The 17142-nt window shown below is 47.2% G+C and overlaps 1 protein-coding gene across 10 annotated transcripts in view; it reads right to left on the reverse strand.

The window, feature by feature from the left end:
* The window catches only part of LOC135921555 (uncharacterized), a 315975-nt gene that overhangs the window by 78825 nt on the left and 220008 nt on the right, over positions 1 to 17142 (reverse strand). For 8 of the 10 annotated variants that reach the window (XM_070522319.1, XM_070522320.1, XM_070522317.1 and 5 more), the window contains one exon: positions 2040 to 3203. In XM_070522319.1, coding sequence (XP_070378420.1) covers positions 2139 to 3203 — 1065 coding nt within the window. In that variant the 3' untranslated portion in view covers positions 2040 to 2138. Of the gene's footprint in view, positions 1 to 2039; positions 3204 to 17142 lie in introns of those variants that run through there. The other 2 variants (XM_070522325.1, XM_070522324.1) reach the window with 1 other exon arrangement.

Here is a 17142-nt window from a genome sequence, read left to right on the forward strand (position 1 = left end):
TTTATTTTATTCGTTATGCGCAATACAACAGTTTTACTCTCATTTATTTTCATTTTCCATTTGTCACACCATTTTTCTATAGCACTAAGAGCGTCACTGAGTAATTTCTGATCTTCTGTGCTATTAATTTCTTTGTATATTAAGCAATCGTCGGCGAAAAGTCGCACCGTGATACCTTCGTCAATTGCTGAGGAAATGTCATTAATATATACTAAAAATAGTACAGGGCCTAACACAGACCCCTGAGGGACACCAGACGTTACGTTCAACGGCTTTGATTTAGTGCGTTCCACTTCTACGTATTGGGTTCTGCCCCGGAGGTACGCGGTTATCCATTTTACTATTTTCGCGTTTATTCCCATATTAGTCAGTTTCACAATCAATTCTGCATGTACCACTCTGTCGAATGCTTTCGAGAGATCAAGACAGATGGCATCTATGTGTTTCCTATTGTTTAATGCACTGGCAAAGTCATGGATTGTTCCAAGAAGTTGTGTTGTTGTGGAAAGGCGCTGTCGGAATCCGTGTTGGTTGGGAAAAAATGAGTTCGCGTTTTCGATGTACGTGTAAATTGACTTGGCTACAACATGTTCTAAGAGCTTGCAGCAAACGCAGGTCAGCGATATTGGACGATAATTTTCAATTATCTGTCTATCTCCAGATTTGTGCACCGGTACAACCTTTGCCGTAAGCCAGTCATCAGGGACTCGGCCTTCCGCAAGTGACACGTCAAACATAATTTTTAAGTAATGCGCAACCCATTCCGCATACCTGCGCAGAAATGCGTTGGGTATGTCATCGGGGCCTACCGATTTTTTGACGTCAATGTTTAGTAGAAGCACTACAATTCCATCATACGAGACTTCAACGTCTGACATCTCTTCCGAGCGAAGCGATGGGGAGAGTATGGATTCAGTACTGGATTCTGATGGAGCAGAAAACACCGACTGGAAGAACTCATTGTAAGAAGAAGCAATGACTCCAGGATCAGTAACTACAGTGTTATCAATTACAATGCTATGCGACTCGTTGTCCTTTTTCGACATGTGACGCCAAAATTTATCGGGAGACGACCTCATGAAATCTGTCAATGTTTCTTTGTAATATTTACTTTTGGCTTTAGTAATCATAGAACGCAGTTGTGCAGACAACTCAGTTATTTTTGCGTGGTCTTTGGTTACTTTCCGTCTCTGGCGGCTTATTCGACGTTTTAGTTGGATGATTTCCCTGTTGATCCAAGGGTTCCGTTTAGTTTTCTTTCTTTTACGAATCGGCACAAATTTGCTAATACAATGGAAAATAATATCCTTGAACGACAGCCACATGGTGTTGATATCACTTTGAGAATCAAAATTGTCCAGTGCAAATGACAAGTAGTCAATGATACTTGTGTCATCAGCTTCTGAAAAATTTGGCACAAATGTAACTGCCTCTTTATACTTTGACTTTGTCTCGTTATGTGGTATCTGAACGAAGACAACTTCATGGTCTGAGATACCCTCCTCAACCGACACTTCAAACTGGTCAAAGCGCCCGTCAAGAAATACCAGATCCAGGATAGATGGACATTCCCCTGAATTTCGCGTACTTTGACGAACAATTTGTGAAAGGTCGTAAGTAAATGCAATGTCAAGGAGCAAATCGCAGTGTGCCTGTTCCCGCAATTCTGTTGCGAATGTATCCCAGTTAATTGCAGGTAAATTGAAGTCCCCGGTTAGGAGTAGTCGGCAGTGGCGCTTTTTGTTTGCTTCTAAGTAACTCTGTATCGACTCTAAGAATGAAAGAGGCGAGTTTGGGGGTCGGTAAATTGTACCCAGAAGGACTCGTGACGTTCCAATATTCATTTCACACCAAAGACTTTCGTGTTCTGGGATACCATTTAGTGTTTTGAAGTCAATATTTTCTTTCACTATTATTGCAACGCCGCCTCCTCGAGACTGTCGATCCCTACGTACTATCTTGTATCCGGGAGGTATTATCTCATTATCTTGAATTTCTGAACGCAACCATGTCTCTGTGATCGTAACAACGTCCGGATCATAATTCACTAAAATGTACTCTAAGCCTGCAGTCTTATTCACGATACTTCTATCGTTAAAGTTAACTAGGCGAAATTCATGATGCCCTCTCTGTATCGGTCAGTCCTCGCTTACAGCTGATAGAGTACTCTTATTACGCCTGAGCTTGACTCGACGGTTTTTTTCGTCGTCCCAACTGTACATATCACCATCAATGAACATTTTATCATAGTCAAGACGCACGCGCTTTCCTTGTTTTCGTTCATCCTGCGCAGAATTCCAAAGAAGCTTGCGTTTGGTAACTGTTTCCTTGCTGTAGTCATCAGCAATGGATATACCAGTTCCCTTTAGTTTTTTACAGTTTTTGTAAACTTTTAACTTTTCTCTGGAATCGTACAGCTTTAAAATAACAGGTCGTGGCTGTTTGCTCTGCCGTTTCCCGATCCTATGTATTCGTTCAACTGTGTGCAGAGATACGTTCAGCTGTTTGTCAAATAAATCGGTAAGCACTTTTGTAGATAGTTCTTCTGTTGTTTCTTTTTCGCCCTCCGGAATTCCAAAAACCATGAGGTTATTTCGTCTGCTTCTGTCTTCCAAAGACACCAGCCTATCGTGCAGCGTTTTTACAGACGCGTTCAGGGTTTTGTTTGTCTTAGTTAACTCAGCTATCACTTTGGCTTGGTCCCTGACAGCCCGCACTGTCTTCTCAACTTCTTTTATTCTCTCGCTCAAGGCGGCTAAATCCGTTTTGATCGCTTGTTGCCCGTCAAGCAATTCTTTCAAGAGCGTTGTTGTGTTAGGACCTGGATTCGTCTCAATGTCACCAGATAACAACAGACACAGAGAAGCGAATGACAAATAAAGCACTTTTGGGCACGGCAGCACTACAATGAAGCGATTATCATTCTTGTAACCATAATACGAATAGAAACCAACCTGTTCAAGGAACAGAAGACGAGTTACAGGTGACATGGCTTCTGCGGTGCCACCGTGCCCACTGACGCAGGCTGCTGAATCCGCTGCCTTTATAGGACAGGACGAAGTTCCCGTGATGCTTCCATAGTATCTGGTGCCGAGGGTGTCGCTGACAGGCACTTCCCAGTCGAAGACGGCCATATCAGGAACGGATCCAACGATGCACGTGTTGTATGCGTTCTCATGGCAAGATGCGCAGATCAACAGCACCTGTTCAAGGAACAGAAGACGAGTTACAGGTGACATGGCTTCTGCGGTGCCACCGTGCCCAAAGGTGCTGTTAGTTATTAGTGTTTTCGCCATAGTGTTATGCGCATTGGCAATGTTACTACATCCAAAAGACAATATGATTCAAGAAAAAGAAGCAGGCTTATTGTTCTGCTTGAATTTCGTCATACCAACATTACGATCACCTGCGATGAACAGAACATAATTATATTCGTAAGCATATTGAAGCAAATTTTGTATAAAAAAAAACTCTTCAATACAGCCCAGGGGTAGACGGTAAAGGACAACATAAACTATTTTGCCATAATTTAAAGACACTTCACAATCAGGTTTAATTACATTAAATTTATAAACGCTTTCCAAACGCATATCGCTTTTAACCAGTAGACATACTCTACGACCTCGTCTGACGCTGCGGTTGAACGTAAATAGCACATAGTTATCTTGGAAAAACGAATCATTTCCATATAACCCCTGTTCATTTAGCATAATATCTGTAAATGTATAGTTGAACTCCTCCACAAGCGCTGGAAATACTTCTTGCATAGCACAGGCAGAATGAATATTTAGGTGCACCAGAGAGAGGAATGAAATTTTATTTTCAACAAGTTTATTGACGTCGTGAGGACTTTGATAAGTAGTAGTCATGTTAGCATATCCGGTTACGACTTACGCAGCTCTAAGATGGCAGCTTCTCCAAGTCCTAAGCACAATGGAGGACATGCGTTTGCACCGCGCCCGTTCGACGGAAATACACCCTTCCCTTGCTGTGCCACGCATACGGATACCCCTTGTCGCGCACCCATTCTTTAGCTAAGCCAAGTAACATCCTGTTTAGATTGGTCAGCTTTTCTGGTATCACAGCTTCTCGGTACCTCACCTTGCCACAGCCAAGCATGTCCAAGGTGTTTGTTGCATCGGATAATAATTCCAGGGGTCATCCCGCCTTTGACAGGAAGTCTACAATGTATCCACGTCTTTTGGGCCCAGGTCGAGAAGCTTCGCCAATCGTGCGACATTGTCAACCTTACTCAACAATTGTTCGTTGTGCGTTGCCAATACACCGTGAATTACCAGATTATGCCACCTCCTTTTCCATTCCAGGTCATCTACGGCTAGTCTTAATTGACCTCTTCTTTGTCCTAGCGTACCTCCACAGCATCAACACGTTTCCGGATTTCCTTTATCTCTTCGTCCTGGCCGACTATCACGCACAATACTTCACCTTACTTTTTTGACATTAGGCCAACCGCCGTCTCAATGCTAGCAACATAAGTCGGCAGGTTCTGAACCTTTTGTGTTTGGTTAGTATTTCTGTCAACACTAAATGAATATCGATGTCTTTGTCGCTACTACCACCTCTCGGGAGTAACGAGTAGCATGCCGGATACAGCCAAGACCTTAAAAATGCTTCAGATTTACTACGAGCAGCAGTCTCTAGTCTCTGTCACTCCAGAGCATCTGCCAAAATGGTATATTTTTTCACATATTTAATAATTTCACACTCATTCCGCGAGTCTGTGGAGCTAGTTGCTTAGAAGATATATGACACGGCCTGCCAACGATAGCCAATTTCCCGTGAGCGCAGACAGAACAGTGCTAAAGATGTGACGGTTACGCTCACAATCTACATGTATCTCTTAACGAATAGAGTGGACACCAAGGACCAACCGGATGCTCCAGGAATGGTCACGGCAGAAGGTTGCATGGTGAGCCAGACAGCAGCATATACCGGCTGGCTCCCCCGTATTCCTTACGCAACAAAAAAAGAAGCACTTTTCTACATAAGGTGACACCTTTCGCAGCAGCGGCGGGACTTTGAAAGTGTATGAAAATATTCAATGTATGGGGGGGAGGGGAACGTGTGAAAAGTACAGATGCGTCAACATTCGTCTCCGACAATCCCAGCCGCCACTGCCAAAGTGCCAGTAACGGAAGAGAGGGGCGTAGTCCGCTATCCGTTCAGGCAATATCGCAGTCTGCCATCCGCTATCACCCAAGGCCTCAGACAGTACGACGCAGTGTTACCGACTTTAGTACTGGCGGCAGGCAAAGGTGGTTCAGTGCCAAGCAAGGACTCGGCGATGTGACTTGCTGGATTCCTAGGAAGCCTAGGACGAGTTTTCATCACAACCGCAAAATGTGGCTCCCGGAGCACCAGCGTGCATTTGGCGAACAGAAAAATATGCAGAAGCTTTCAACTATGATCGGCAATATAAGTGAATAGCCCGTACAAACGAGCGACCGGCAGCCTCCTCTCTTTCTCCCCATGGTTCTATCTCGCTACCCGCAGTCCCGAGAGCAATCGCCTTCCCAGCACGAACGAGCGAGCGAGCGTTCGAGCAGTCCCGATGGTGTTCGGTGGCAACCGCACATCATGGTAGCGGGTTGTGACCTACCTGGTCACGCAGACAGACCACCTGCTCTCGTGGGCACCAACTGCCAAGGCGCTCATCACTCAAGTGCAGAAGATCCAAAAGCGGTTGACCGTCTGCTGCTCCGCGACACAGGAAGCACGCCGTAACGGTGTACCCGTCTATACGCCCAACCGGCTACGACAAGGCTTCTTTATGCTCTCCCGCTCGTAGCCCTGCCACCGGTTCCCGTGCCCCCCCTTGGAATGCCAGCACCACAGAGTCATCCAGATGGTACCTGGTTTGCCAGAGACCTCGCATGCCGCTGCCACCCTAGACGAGACAAAGCCTTGGCCGCTGTTCGTGCTGTTCCGACAACGTGGCCTCCATCACGTTGACAGGCTACATCGCGATCCAGCTGGCGCGGCTCTCCTTTAAGGGTTGCGGAGCCGATCTCATTCGCGCATGGGCAGCTTGTGCGGCTGTACGAGAATGTGTCGGCCGCCCTCCCATGCTAGCCATCCAGCCACCTCCTCCACAACATCAGCTATTGGAGGTCTCTACTACGCTGGAGGGCCTCACGAAAAGGCGATCACCTTCCTGCGCCTTATACCGGGCGCCAGTGTTCCTATTGAAAAACCGGGTGGACGGAAATCTCCACATCTACAAGGACGGCTCCGTCCATGCAGACTCCGGATCTGCCTCTACCTTCTGCGTGATTGCTGTGCTTATGTGCTCGGGAGAGGGCCGGCTGCCTTTCGTGGCAAGCTCCGGCGCTATTAAGGTGGTTGGCCTTTTTCTGGCTGCTGGCATGCTGGCGGAGGACCCCCCGGATTCTACGGTCGCGATCATCTGCGACTCGCCGGCGGGGCTCCTAGCGCTTCATCGACGAGGACCTACCCACCCTGGCGTTTCCCTGATGGCGGCAAAGCTTCAAGTCCTTGTTTCGGGTGGCTTCAAGACGTCGTTACAGTGGCTACCCTCTCACGTCGGAGTCAAAGGCAGCAAGGAGGCTGGCGCCGTGGCGTACCGCGCTACTGTACCAGTAAGCCCCGCTGTAACAGCCTTCAACTGTACAAGGTACGCGATGCACCGGCACCTAATGGGAATCCACAGTGCTAACCCTCCCCGTTTACTTCCTTATGGCGGCCTCGCAAGGCAGGAGCCGTCTCTCCCGCAGCGCCTTCGGATCGGGTGCTCCTACCCGTTTGGTCGAAGGTAAGCAAAGACCGGGCATCATCCGCAGCCTTCTCAGCGTGTTGCGAGGACGAAACAATCGACCATCTACTTCGTTCCTAACCCGCCTTCTCCAAAGAGAGGGCTTCTGTCAACCTCTCATTCCGACGGCATGGACTCTCATCACTATCCATGCTGACGCAATGGCTCCGCCATCATAAACATTCTTACGTTACTGGCGGACACGGGGATGTAGTGTAAATCATAAATGCGCCGTTTTGCTACTGCTGGCAGCGATGCCTAACGGTACTGGATGCTGCAATTGCCTCTCTCTTCTCTCTTTTCATTCTTCTTTATGCCCCGTCCCTTTCTCGAGGGTGCTCAGTCGTGCTACCTAAAGGGCTGCAGAAAATAATGCAGCTTCCTCTTCACAGTCGTATTCTCTCTATCGAGCGACAGCGCGCTCAACTCCTAACTTCCCTACCCGCCACTCTGTTATGCTAGAGTTTACGCACTACGGCCACCACTAACCCTCCTCGCTACTCGGTTGCCCGAGAGCACATTCCCTATCCCTCGGCGTCTTTTTTCGCCGTCCCTTCTCCAAGTCTGACCACCATCGTACCCCATACCTAGCCAAATAGATAGTCGAATAGCCAAAGAAGGCATTTCGATTTAAAAAAAGGAACAGGCCTGTTCCTTTTCCTAAATCGAAACGCCTTCTTTCCAACTTCCAGCACACTAATGGAACTGTGGGCGAAACACTCACACACTATCAGTGCAGAATGCGCAGAGGCATTGTTACGGTGTACGGGATCAAGCACTCCGCTTTCAACAAGTTTGGCCGCAGGTTACGCACGCCATCTTAACGTGGCACCTCAAGACCTTAAGGTAGAAAGGAGCCTTGATAATTTGGCCTTAAAAGTGCAGATTCGCCGTGCAGAAGTCTACAGCAGCATAAAAATAAAGACCCATTCAACATGCTTTGGTACTTCCCCTATTCACCCATGCATTTTTTTTTCGTTTGCCTTTGGCTCATCTCCCATTTTTCACTCATTGCTCTGCTACTTCAGCTCGATTGGTATATTTCTCTTTCTTCGTCGAAGACGAAACCTTGCAAGAATTTATTGCTTTCGTAGAAAGTTTTCCCGTCGATCCAACAATGTTTTCGTTGCTTCCTCTCCTTCAGTAATTCCGGCACCATTTTGGCAATAATATTTTTCACTTCCAAAACGTCACTAAGAGTTCGGTGAATCGGCAACTCGCACAAACCAAATGCATCGGATGTAATTCTAACAGCAATTAGGCGGTCATTGAACACAAGAGAAGACGTGCGCACCATCGACATGTTTTTATCTCCTTAAGGGGTTTTTTGGTGACTGTTCATCGATGTTCATTTCGACATGAAAATAAAAAAGGAGCATTGTTGCCGAAAGGCGATACATTGATTACAATGACAAATTAGTAGAGGTATACGAAGTAACGACAGCAGTTTTATCGGCCGTGTAAACCTGTCAACACGTCTAACTAAATTCTTGTGCATGGTACCGCACGCACGCACGCAAATATGAACACATCTCACTCGATGACTTCGGAAACTAGCTGTCAAACATTGGAGTGAGGAAGCATGGCAGCAGCAGCGAGCGAATTAGTCCTCATGCTGCGTCTCGCATCAACGAGAAGTAAGCTGTGAAAACACAGTGCGTGACGGCTTCTGTCCCCGTCGCAGATGGATTTCAAGACAAGCGGCCTGGGTGGGTAGGCAGGACCGCCCGGCGCGCCCGCATTCAAACGCACCCTCCTTCAGGAACTTCGCGTGCGACGGAAGACGGCGCGCTTCTTCCCCGGTCTCCACGCTTGTGACCGCATGATTGAGCCGCAATGGGCATCTCCACCTCCGAGGGTGTCACTCGCACGTACAGCACACGGCGCGCGGCGACGATATTATCGCACTTGAATTTTATACATAACATCCCGGTGAGGCGGACGGCAGAAATGTGCCTGGAGAGTCCATATAATTGCTCCGTTAATAAAAGTGGTTGCACAACGTGCGCACATAAAATTGTGCTTTGTAATGTACAGCCGCCCGGCCGGTACAAGAGGTTAACGTACCGTGTTTTTCGAGCGTAGAGCTGCACCATAGCTACAGTTACTCATATTTCATTATTGATTCACTGCCTAGTTTTTCGGGCCCGACCTCGTACGTACCCCACAGTTACGGCACTGCACTTATCTCTTCTATTTCTCTTTAAAAATCACTTCACACACACACACACTGAAATAGTTTACGACGGCGTACCTTCAGAAAATAACATCACAAAGGCAGTATCAGCGCTCGACTGCTATTGGAGCCAAGGCGCCTGTTCTTTGCGTGAATGTTATCTTCAGCAAACGCCGCTCTCGGGCTGGTTTTCTCAGTGCCATTTTCCAAAGTAATATTAAGAGTACGTCGCAGCCTTGCCACTGGAGAAAATTTCTGAAATGCTTTGGCGCGGCTCTGAAAGTCTCTTTCGTTTCTTCGATAAAGTTTGGATTTCCTATTTTAATTATTACTTTTCGTACTTGTGACAGGGATACTGCTAATTGCCTGCTCGCTCATTTGTGCTTTTTTCCTTACCTTGTTTTCTTGCCTTTCCTTCTGTTGTTACCACTGGCTGCTGCCAGCAAGCGTACTTTTTTAAAAGCGGACCCTTTCTTTGCGAAGCTCAGAAGGTTTCGTAACCGTGGCTGCGGCCTGGATTTATCCTTGATGAATAGGCCAATCAATTACAATGGAGCAAGCACGCCGCGCCCTCCGCTGGCTTCCTCGCAGCACCAGCAGCCTCTGCGCGTCCGCGGCTGCTTTGCAATGGCGAAGTGGACTCTTCTTGCGCGTAGAATGGATTCCAATTTCGCCACGTACTGGCGCGTGTGCTGCCTCTTAGAGCATGATGCATTCAAGGCGCCCGTCATTTGAGGTGTGTTGCCCGGCGCGTGTGCGCGCACGTGTCTGTGTGTGTGTGTGTGCGCGCCCGTGTGTGTGCGTGTGCGCGCCCGTGTGTGTGCGCGTGCGCGTGCGTGCGTGCGTGCGTGTGTGTGTGTGCGTGTGTGTGCGTGCACGCGTGCGTGCACGCGTGCGTGTGCGTGTGTGTGTGCGTGTGTGCGTGTGCGTGTACACATGTGCACTAAACACAGCTTCGCTGTATATGAATTCTGACTCGCTGTATTTGTTGCGATTCGTTTTTGCGGGCTAATTTTCCCACTTTCCTGATGACTCACTTCATGAACTTCTCAGACAAGCCTCCCTCGAGGAAGCGCGTCTCGTAAACATACATATAAACTTTCTTGCTCTCCAATAAATGCGCGAGTGGGGTTGCGAAAGCTTTTTCTAAAACATTTACATTTCTGTATTTGCTAATGATGATATGAACGGTTCTATGGCGCAAGGGACAATAATAGCGGAAGAGCGCCAATCGATGCTCTAATGTAGTAGATGGTTTGGGAATACTAACGGTGAATCTATCGAAGTAGCGTTGCTGTATAGAAGCCAAATTATTGTTGTTGCTGTGGAGTGGGTAAAGTATATACGTGTTAAAACATTGACAATGTCTGGTGAAGGGCGCGACTTACACGAGAGATATGGTTTGAATTGATTCAAATACTGAAAAGAATCAATGTCAATAGCACTGCTGCCTCGTCAAGGCGCAAGCATCTGGAGGTGCATTCTCCACCGAATTCTGCTATCTCTGCTACTGCGGCAGAAGCCTCTGGTGGGAGGATGCACTACGAACCTTATGGGCTAATTACCTGCAGCACAACTTCATTTAGAAAATTTAAAGCACCTTTGGCACTGAAAGACGGTTCCGCACCAAGAAACATTGTTGGATGGAGAGGAGTAAGCTGCTGATAAGCTGCAGGAAAGTGCTTTCTTCGCTCATCGTTTGCCTCCCACCACTCCAGCAAGACATGGAATACGTTCAGCCACTCGCTAGATCCACCACAAATGGGGGGTTCATCGCTAGTCTCCCATAAGTGTACCCCATTCCAAATCAACAAAATAGGACATGTGTTCGTCGCGCTTTTGCTATGAATGGCCAATTATCTACACGTGGCTTGATTAAATTGAGCTTATTCACGGTACCTTCGTCCCAGATGGATTGCCAAAAACGGCTGAACTTTTTGCGTAAGAATGATTTAGTTTGTAGCAGGAATAGCTGCAGAAGATTCACAGGCTTCCTTTGTTGTGGAACTAGCAAGTATGTCTGCAACCATATTACCCGCCATGCCTCTATGGCCGGGCACCCAGCATAAAACGACATGCTGGTTTGACGCATACATCGTGCAGAAAAACGAGAATGGACCATTGACAAAAGGATTGCTATGTCTTCACAGAGACATTAAATAACTGACAAGCTTAGCGACTCTGTAAGTGTAATTGCTTTTGTATATTTGTTTGCTTGATGTGATGTCGAGCCGACAATGGTGCATGGACCTCAACAGTAAGGATACTTGTTTACGGATTCAGAACGTCAGACTCCGAGAAGGATGGACCCACTGCTGCATAAGACACGCCGTCATGTGATTTCGATACGTCAGTGTAATAGTCGTAGCACGAGTATATTGCCTGAAGTTCAACGAAATGCATCTCAATGTGTTCCAGTGGGGTGTGTTTAGCGATGTGAACAAACTATCTGTCGCATTCTATGAGCTGCCACTGCCACGGTGGTAACAGCTTCGCTGGAGGCATTAGACGATGTTCAAGGAGTGGCATCCCTACTGTATCACTGAGACTCCGCATACGCAACTAGAAAGGCTCTCCCGCTGCAGGTCGGTTACGACCTGCCCACTTAGACAATTTGTGCAAGTCATGCTGCACCAGCCTCTCGCACACTGAGGTTACAGGATTTTAATCCAATTTGTAAATCGTCGTCATAGACGGAATAAAAAATGGCCGATGTTGGGGAAGCTGGGAGCGTGCTCATATTCACAATGAAAGCGTACAGCGCAGCATGCCTACCTAGGGTACACCAGTTTGGTGCGTGAAGTAACTCGACAACAGATTGCCGATTTTGACGCGAAAAGTACGATCGGCCAAGTAGGTTTCTATTACGTTCAGCATGCTCCCGCGGATGCTCATTGACGATAGATCTCGCAGGATTCTTTAACGTACACCTTCGATTTCATAAGCCTATTCCGCATCGGTAAATTAAGATAAAAAGAGTTGTTTATCTACAAACGCGTCTCTAATGTTCGCGTCGATGCGCATGAGATGGTCAGTTGTAGACCGCCCTTATCTGAAACCCCATTGATAATAATGAAGCACTTTGTTTCATTCAAGGAAATACAGAAGACAACGTATAATATCTTTTTTTTTTCAAAACGGTTACAAATACAATTTGTGAGAGCTATTGGGCCGCCGAATTAGGATCTTAACCCTGCTTCAAAACGGGAATAACAATAGTTTCCTTCCATGTGATTGGAAGGCATCCAGCATCCCAAATAGTGTTCAAAAGTGCGAGTAGTGTCGGTTGTGTATCAGTGTGCACGTTTTTAATCTTGTCATACATGACTCTGTCAGGTCCGGGAGCAGAGCTCTTGCCCCTGCTAAAGGCAGCTCTCAACTCGGTAATACTGAATAAACGGTTATATCGTTCGTTCTGCCGGCATTTACGTACGAATTACTTACATTCCTCTTCCTTTGTATTTTAGGAAGGATGTCCAATATTGTATCAAACTTGACACACGTCCGAAGTGCTCCCCAAGAGAGTTTGCCTGGTCTTGTAAGGTATTCCCTTAGTCGTTCACCAGGGGCAACCATGGGTTTGTTGCCCTTTTAGCTCTCTTACGCCATTCCGCACTTTCGCATTCTGTGTGCATGAAATTATACCCGAGAGAAACCTTACCCAGCTTTTTCACTTTGCCTGATGTCGTGTTCTCTTTGCCTGCGTTTTAGTGTGTTTTTATGCGATAACATTTTCTGCTTTTGGCGATCCATGCAGTGCGCCCCAGCTTTTTCTGCTTCTTTCGCGCATCCTTTGAGTCTTCGTTCCACCAGAGAACATGTATTTTAAATCAAACACCATTCGTTTGTGGGATAAACTGCTCAGCTTTATCAATAATTAAAGAGGTGAAATATTCTAGAGTATTGTCTATACTAAAATTGTTTGTGAAATCTCGTGGAAGATAAGCTGATTTTCTTAAATTCTCCCAGTCAGCCGCTACCGACTTCTACCGGCGAATATGGGGAGGGCTTTCTTGCTGTGTTACCAAGTTTAATGTCATAGTAAAGGGGTCAGTTGCAAAAGTATTCTAGATTAGTTTCCATTTTAGGTCAGGGAGAAAGAGGCAAAACTAATTATTTCGTCTATCACAGAATACGACTTATGTTGGAAGTTGTATTATGTGGGATATCTTTTTTTTATGAAACAGGCATGCACCTGAAGTCAGGCGAAATTGTTCGATGAGCCGACCTCTTTTGTCAAAACGGGGCTCTGCACAAAGTGTTGTGAGCGTTAAACTCACCCACGAATATGTAGGGCTCTGGCAGTTGATCTGAGGCCACAGAAATGTGTTTTCATGAGTTGACATTTAAATGATATGTATATGGAACCAACAGGAACCAAATGATTAGAGATAACTACCGGCACTGACAATGCTTTGAAGGGCTGTCTGAAGGGCTACATGATGACAAGCAACGCACTTGCCTGCAACGACCGCTACACCACCGTATGAGCCTTCAGCCTCGTCACGGTCCTTTCAGAAGATGGCGTATCCCCGAAGAACCTTCTTGGGAGTAGAATTTCGATGTGTCTCTTGAACACACAGCACCTTTGGATTATGTATGTATAGCAGCTCTTTAACATCATCGAGATTGTGGAGGAGACCACTCACATTCCAATATATTATTTGTGTAGCCATAGTGAAGGTGTTAATTGGTATGTGCTTGAGAGCGCAAAATTATGTCAGCCCGCCGAGCCTTTTACAGGATCCACGATGCGGGGTTTTTCTTCCTTGGCGCCCTCCAGGGATATGCCCTGGTATTTGGGCGTCTGGGACGCCGATGTAGTTCATGTTCCCATCGCCTCGGTCGAGATGCGGAATGCGGACGAGCGGGGCACTCGCAGGTGTTTTTGGCCACACTGACCGGACAGGGAGCCTCAAGCTCGCAGGCAGGAAGGCCCGCTGGCTCTTCTTCGTAGGTGGCGGAGCAGCACCGGCATTTACCTCCTTCAGCTTCTTCCGTGATGGACAAGAGCTGGAGTATGCCGAGTGCACAACGTCGCAGTTTGCGCTGTGACGTTTCTTATCGCAGCCGTCAGCAGGGTGTTCGTAAGAAGCGCATTTTGCACATGTGAGGCGACCTCGGCACATCTCCGAGGCGTGGCCGATCCGGTGCACTTGAAGCAGCTGCATGGCTTAGGTATGTACTGTGGAATATGAATTTTCATGTAGCCTATTTCTATGCATTTGGGTAGTGTGCTGGTACATAAAGTCAAGACGAGGTGTTTGGTTTGGTTTTCATTGTTACCTCGTCGGATCCTAATGATTTGGACATTCGTACCATGTTGTTCCTTCTGAACGTCCAGGAACTTAATTTCGGTCAAATCTAGGTCTTGTTCGGATATTCCACTTCGTGTGCTATGTGGAGTGCAGTGCGGGATTAGCGCGATTGGAGAGTCTCTAAGTTCCACAAGTGTCGACATTTTGTGGTACTGATGTTTGTCACGGACTTGCAGCAAAAGATCACTGCTGGCGTTTTCGGGTTTTCGTAACCAGGACCTAGTTTTAAGGTAGATACTTTGAAACTACAAAAGTGACTGTGTTCGATCAGTCTTTTCTGCCTATTCACAGTGAATGATGTGGTACTTTGAGTAGATCTCTTGGAATTGTATGACAAATCTGAGAGAGTCATTAGTGTGCCCTCTATTCGAAAGAAGGCGATGAAGTAGTCGGAGAAAATAGCTTAAAGCTATGAAGAATGCAACTTATTTCGGCAGGTATGCAAGGCACCCACCACCGAGCCTAACAAGGGGAAACTACGGTAACCGAAGGAATCGATGACGCCAGCTGTACATATCTACTATAATCTATTATAATATACCAAAGGTAGGAAAACTCTACCAGGTTAACCCATGCTGCATAAAAAAAATGAGAAATCAAAAGGAGTGACCACAAGACAGGAAAGGTTGAAAGTGAGAGAGAAAGACGAAGATTGGGGAAGACAACAGGAAATCGCAACTACGGACTTCCCCGGATGGCTCAGCCCAGAGCAGAAGATATATGAAGCCGAGGAAAAAGAAATGTGTTGCCTCCGCCGAGGGGCCTTAAAGGCCCAGACACTCAGCCTCTGCTGGACCCCCCGGATCCGCTTCTTTCCGGGACACGGCTAAGCCACGCATGTTTAGAATCGCGAGGGTCGTGTGCTCGAGCCTGTGGTGTCGCAACACACCAAACGCCAGCTGACGCAGACGCCCCTGCGGGGATTTCCGTAATTCGCGACCAATATGAACATTACTCATTTTAAAACGGTCCGAAGCATCGTTTTCTCCTCCGGAGCTGAGCCTGAACCAAACCAGAAAACATGCAGAAGCCTGAACGCGATGCGCCACCGAACCGGAAAACTTTTATGTCCTGGTGCTCTCCGTTACTGCGGCGTGCGAACTGCCGCCAGAGAGAATGTTTAGGCACCTTGCCGTCTCGCCGGACGTGACCAGAACCCCGGCAACGCACTGCACGGGCCAGCCAGACGCGATCGCTTAGGCTACCTTAAACTGGTGCGGCAGGTTGTTGACCTTTAAGCCCGTCTTAATCTTGGGCAACGCTCTCTACGTGGTAGAACCCGTGTCGTGGAGGCCTTCCATCTGCCAGCACTCGCGGGTCACCTCGGTGGCCGCCTGCGCCGTACGGACTTCCTGGTGTGCGAGTTAAGTCAGTAGGCTGTGTTTGTTGTTTCATTGCGTTTTTCTGCAGAGAACAGAATCCATAACCAGCACATATGTGCTGGTGTTTTGTCCTACTGTACCCACCATTGGGGGAGAAGGCTGCTGGAATAAAGAATGGTTGTTCTTCCCGAGCGTTCCAGACGTCATCTGAACCTGCAGGTGCCCCAAAGCTCTTTCTTATTCGACCGCACATGTCGGCAGGCCCGGCTATCCGCTCACACGCACATGCGCGGATGACAATGACATTTATTCAACCGTAGGGACGCTTAGAACTGTGGTATGAACGAAAATACAATATAAGGTACAGCACATATAGTAGATCATACTTGATGTAAACAAAACAGATTAGCAAATGAATAATAAATGGTATCCGCTTGACACTGACTTTGCCACATACAACAACGACGACAACAACAATAACAACAACAAAACATCATTACAGCGTCCACGCAAAAGCATTCTTGTCAACCTCGAATCCTCCTCAGGAATGTTTCCAATGCAGCAAATTCGTGCCTTCGCGTTGTCACCTATTCCCTATCTTCAGAACCTCCGGAAAAGCCCTTGATGGATAAAAAATTTGGCAAAATATTTATTTTACCGCAAAAATGTCAAAGCAAGGTCTCAAAAGTTTGTGATCACTACGCATGTATCGAAGTTCTTGTATATTAACCTGAAAATATTTCTCCTGGCCTCCGGCACGCAAACCACCAATCGGTTACACGAGAGTACGGGACCTTTGTTAGCTGGCGGTGAAAGTCGACCGCCAACCACGGACTACTGACTGCCAGCGACCGAGGAGAAAACGGGTGAATGGGCCAACGAAACACATTCCTTTTATTCAATGAAAAGCAACACGACCGGTAAAGACAAGTGCGGCAAAATATTCTCGTGTAGCGCTTCGTCCCTACGTCAGTAGATGCTGTTTCCGAGACTAGACGTTCTCTGCGATGCTGCTCCAACGGAGATCGCCATTGCGTTACCGTACACATTTGCGTGAGCATAAGCACAAGGAAGACACAATCTCACGCATGTTTTCTCGGTTGTCAAGTCCAACTAGCTCTTTGGGACCACTGGCGAGAACGTCACGCCACATAATACGAACGACAGCACCAGGCACGCCAGTTTCAGTTCTCCCACAGACTTACCACTGTCCTTCTCGTGCTTCACGAGAAAGAGCGTGTCGGTGTCTCCAATTCTTTTCTCGTGGCATCTAATGCTTTGATACGTAGTGTTAGTTAGAATGGCCCACTGCAGCGGGATTGGCATTCATCCCCCAGTCCTTTTCTTGCAGTGTAGATAACGCTACCAAGACCGTGCGCGAGATTGGACTGTCTTCGGTATCATACAGGTCATAATGCAACATCTGGTAACCTTCTTTCGCGATAATAAATCAACATTGCCATCATGTCATCGTCGTCACATTATCGCGATCATCATCGTGGTGCAGTATGTTGTCAAACACACGCTCAACTC

The sequence above is a fragment of the Dermacentor albipictus genome, chromosome 7 (genome assembly GCF_038994185.2).
Source record: "Dermacentor albipictus isolate Rhodes 1998 colony chromosome 7, USDA_Dalb.pri_finalv2, whole genome shotgun sequence".
NCBI lineage: Eukaryota > Metazoa > Arthropoda > Arachnida > Ixodida > Ixodidae > Dermacentor > Dermacentor albipictus.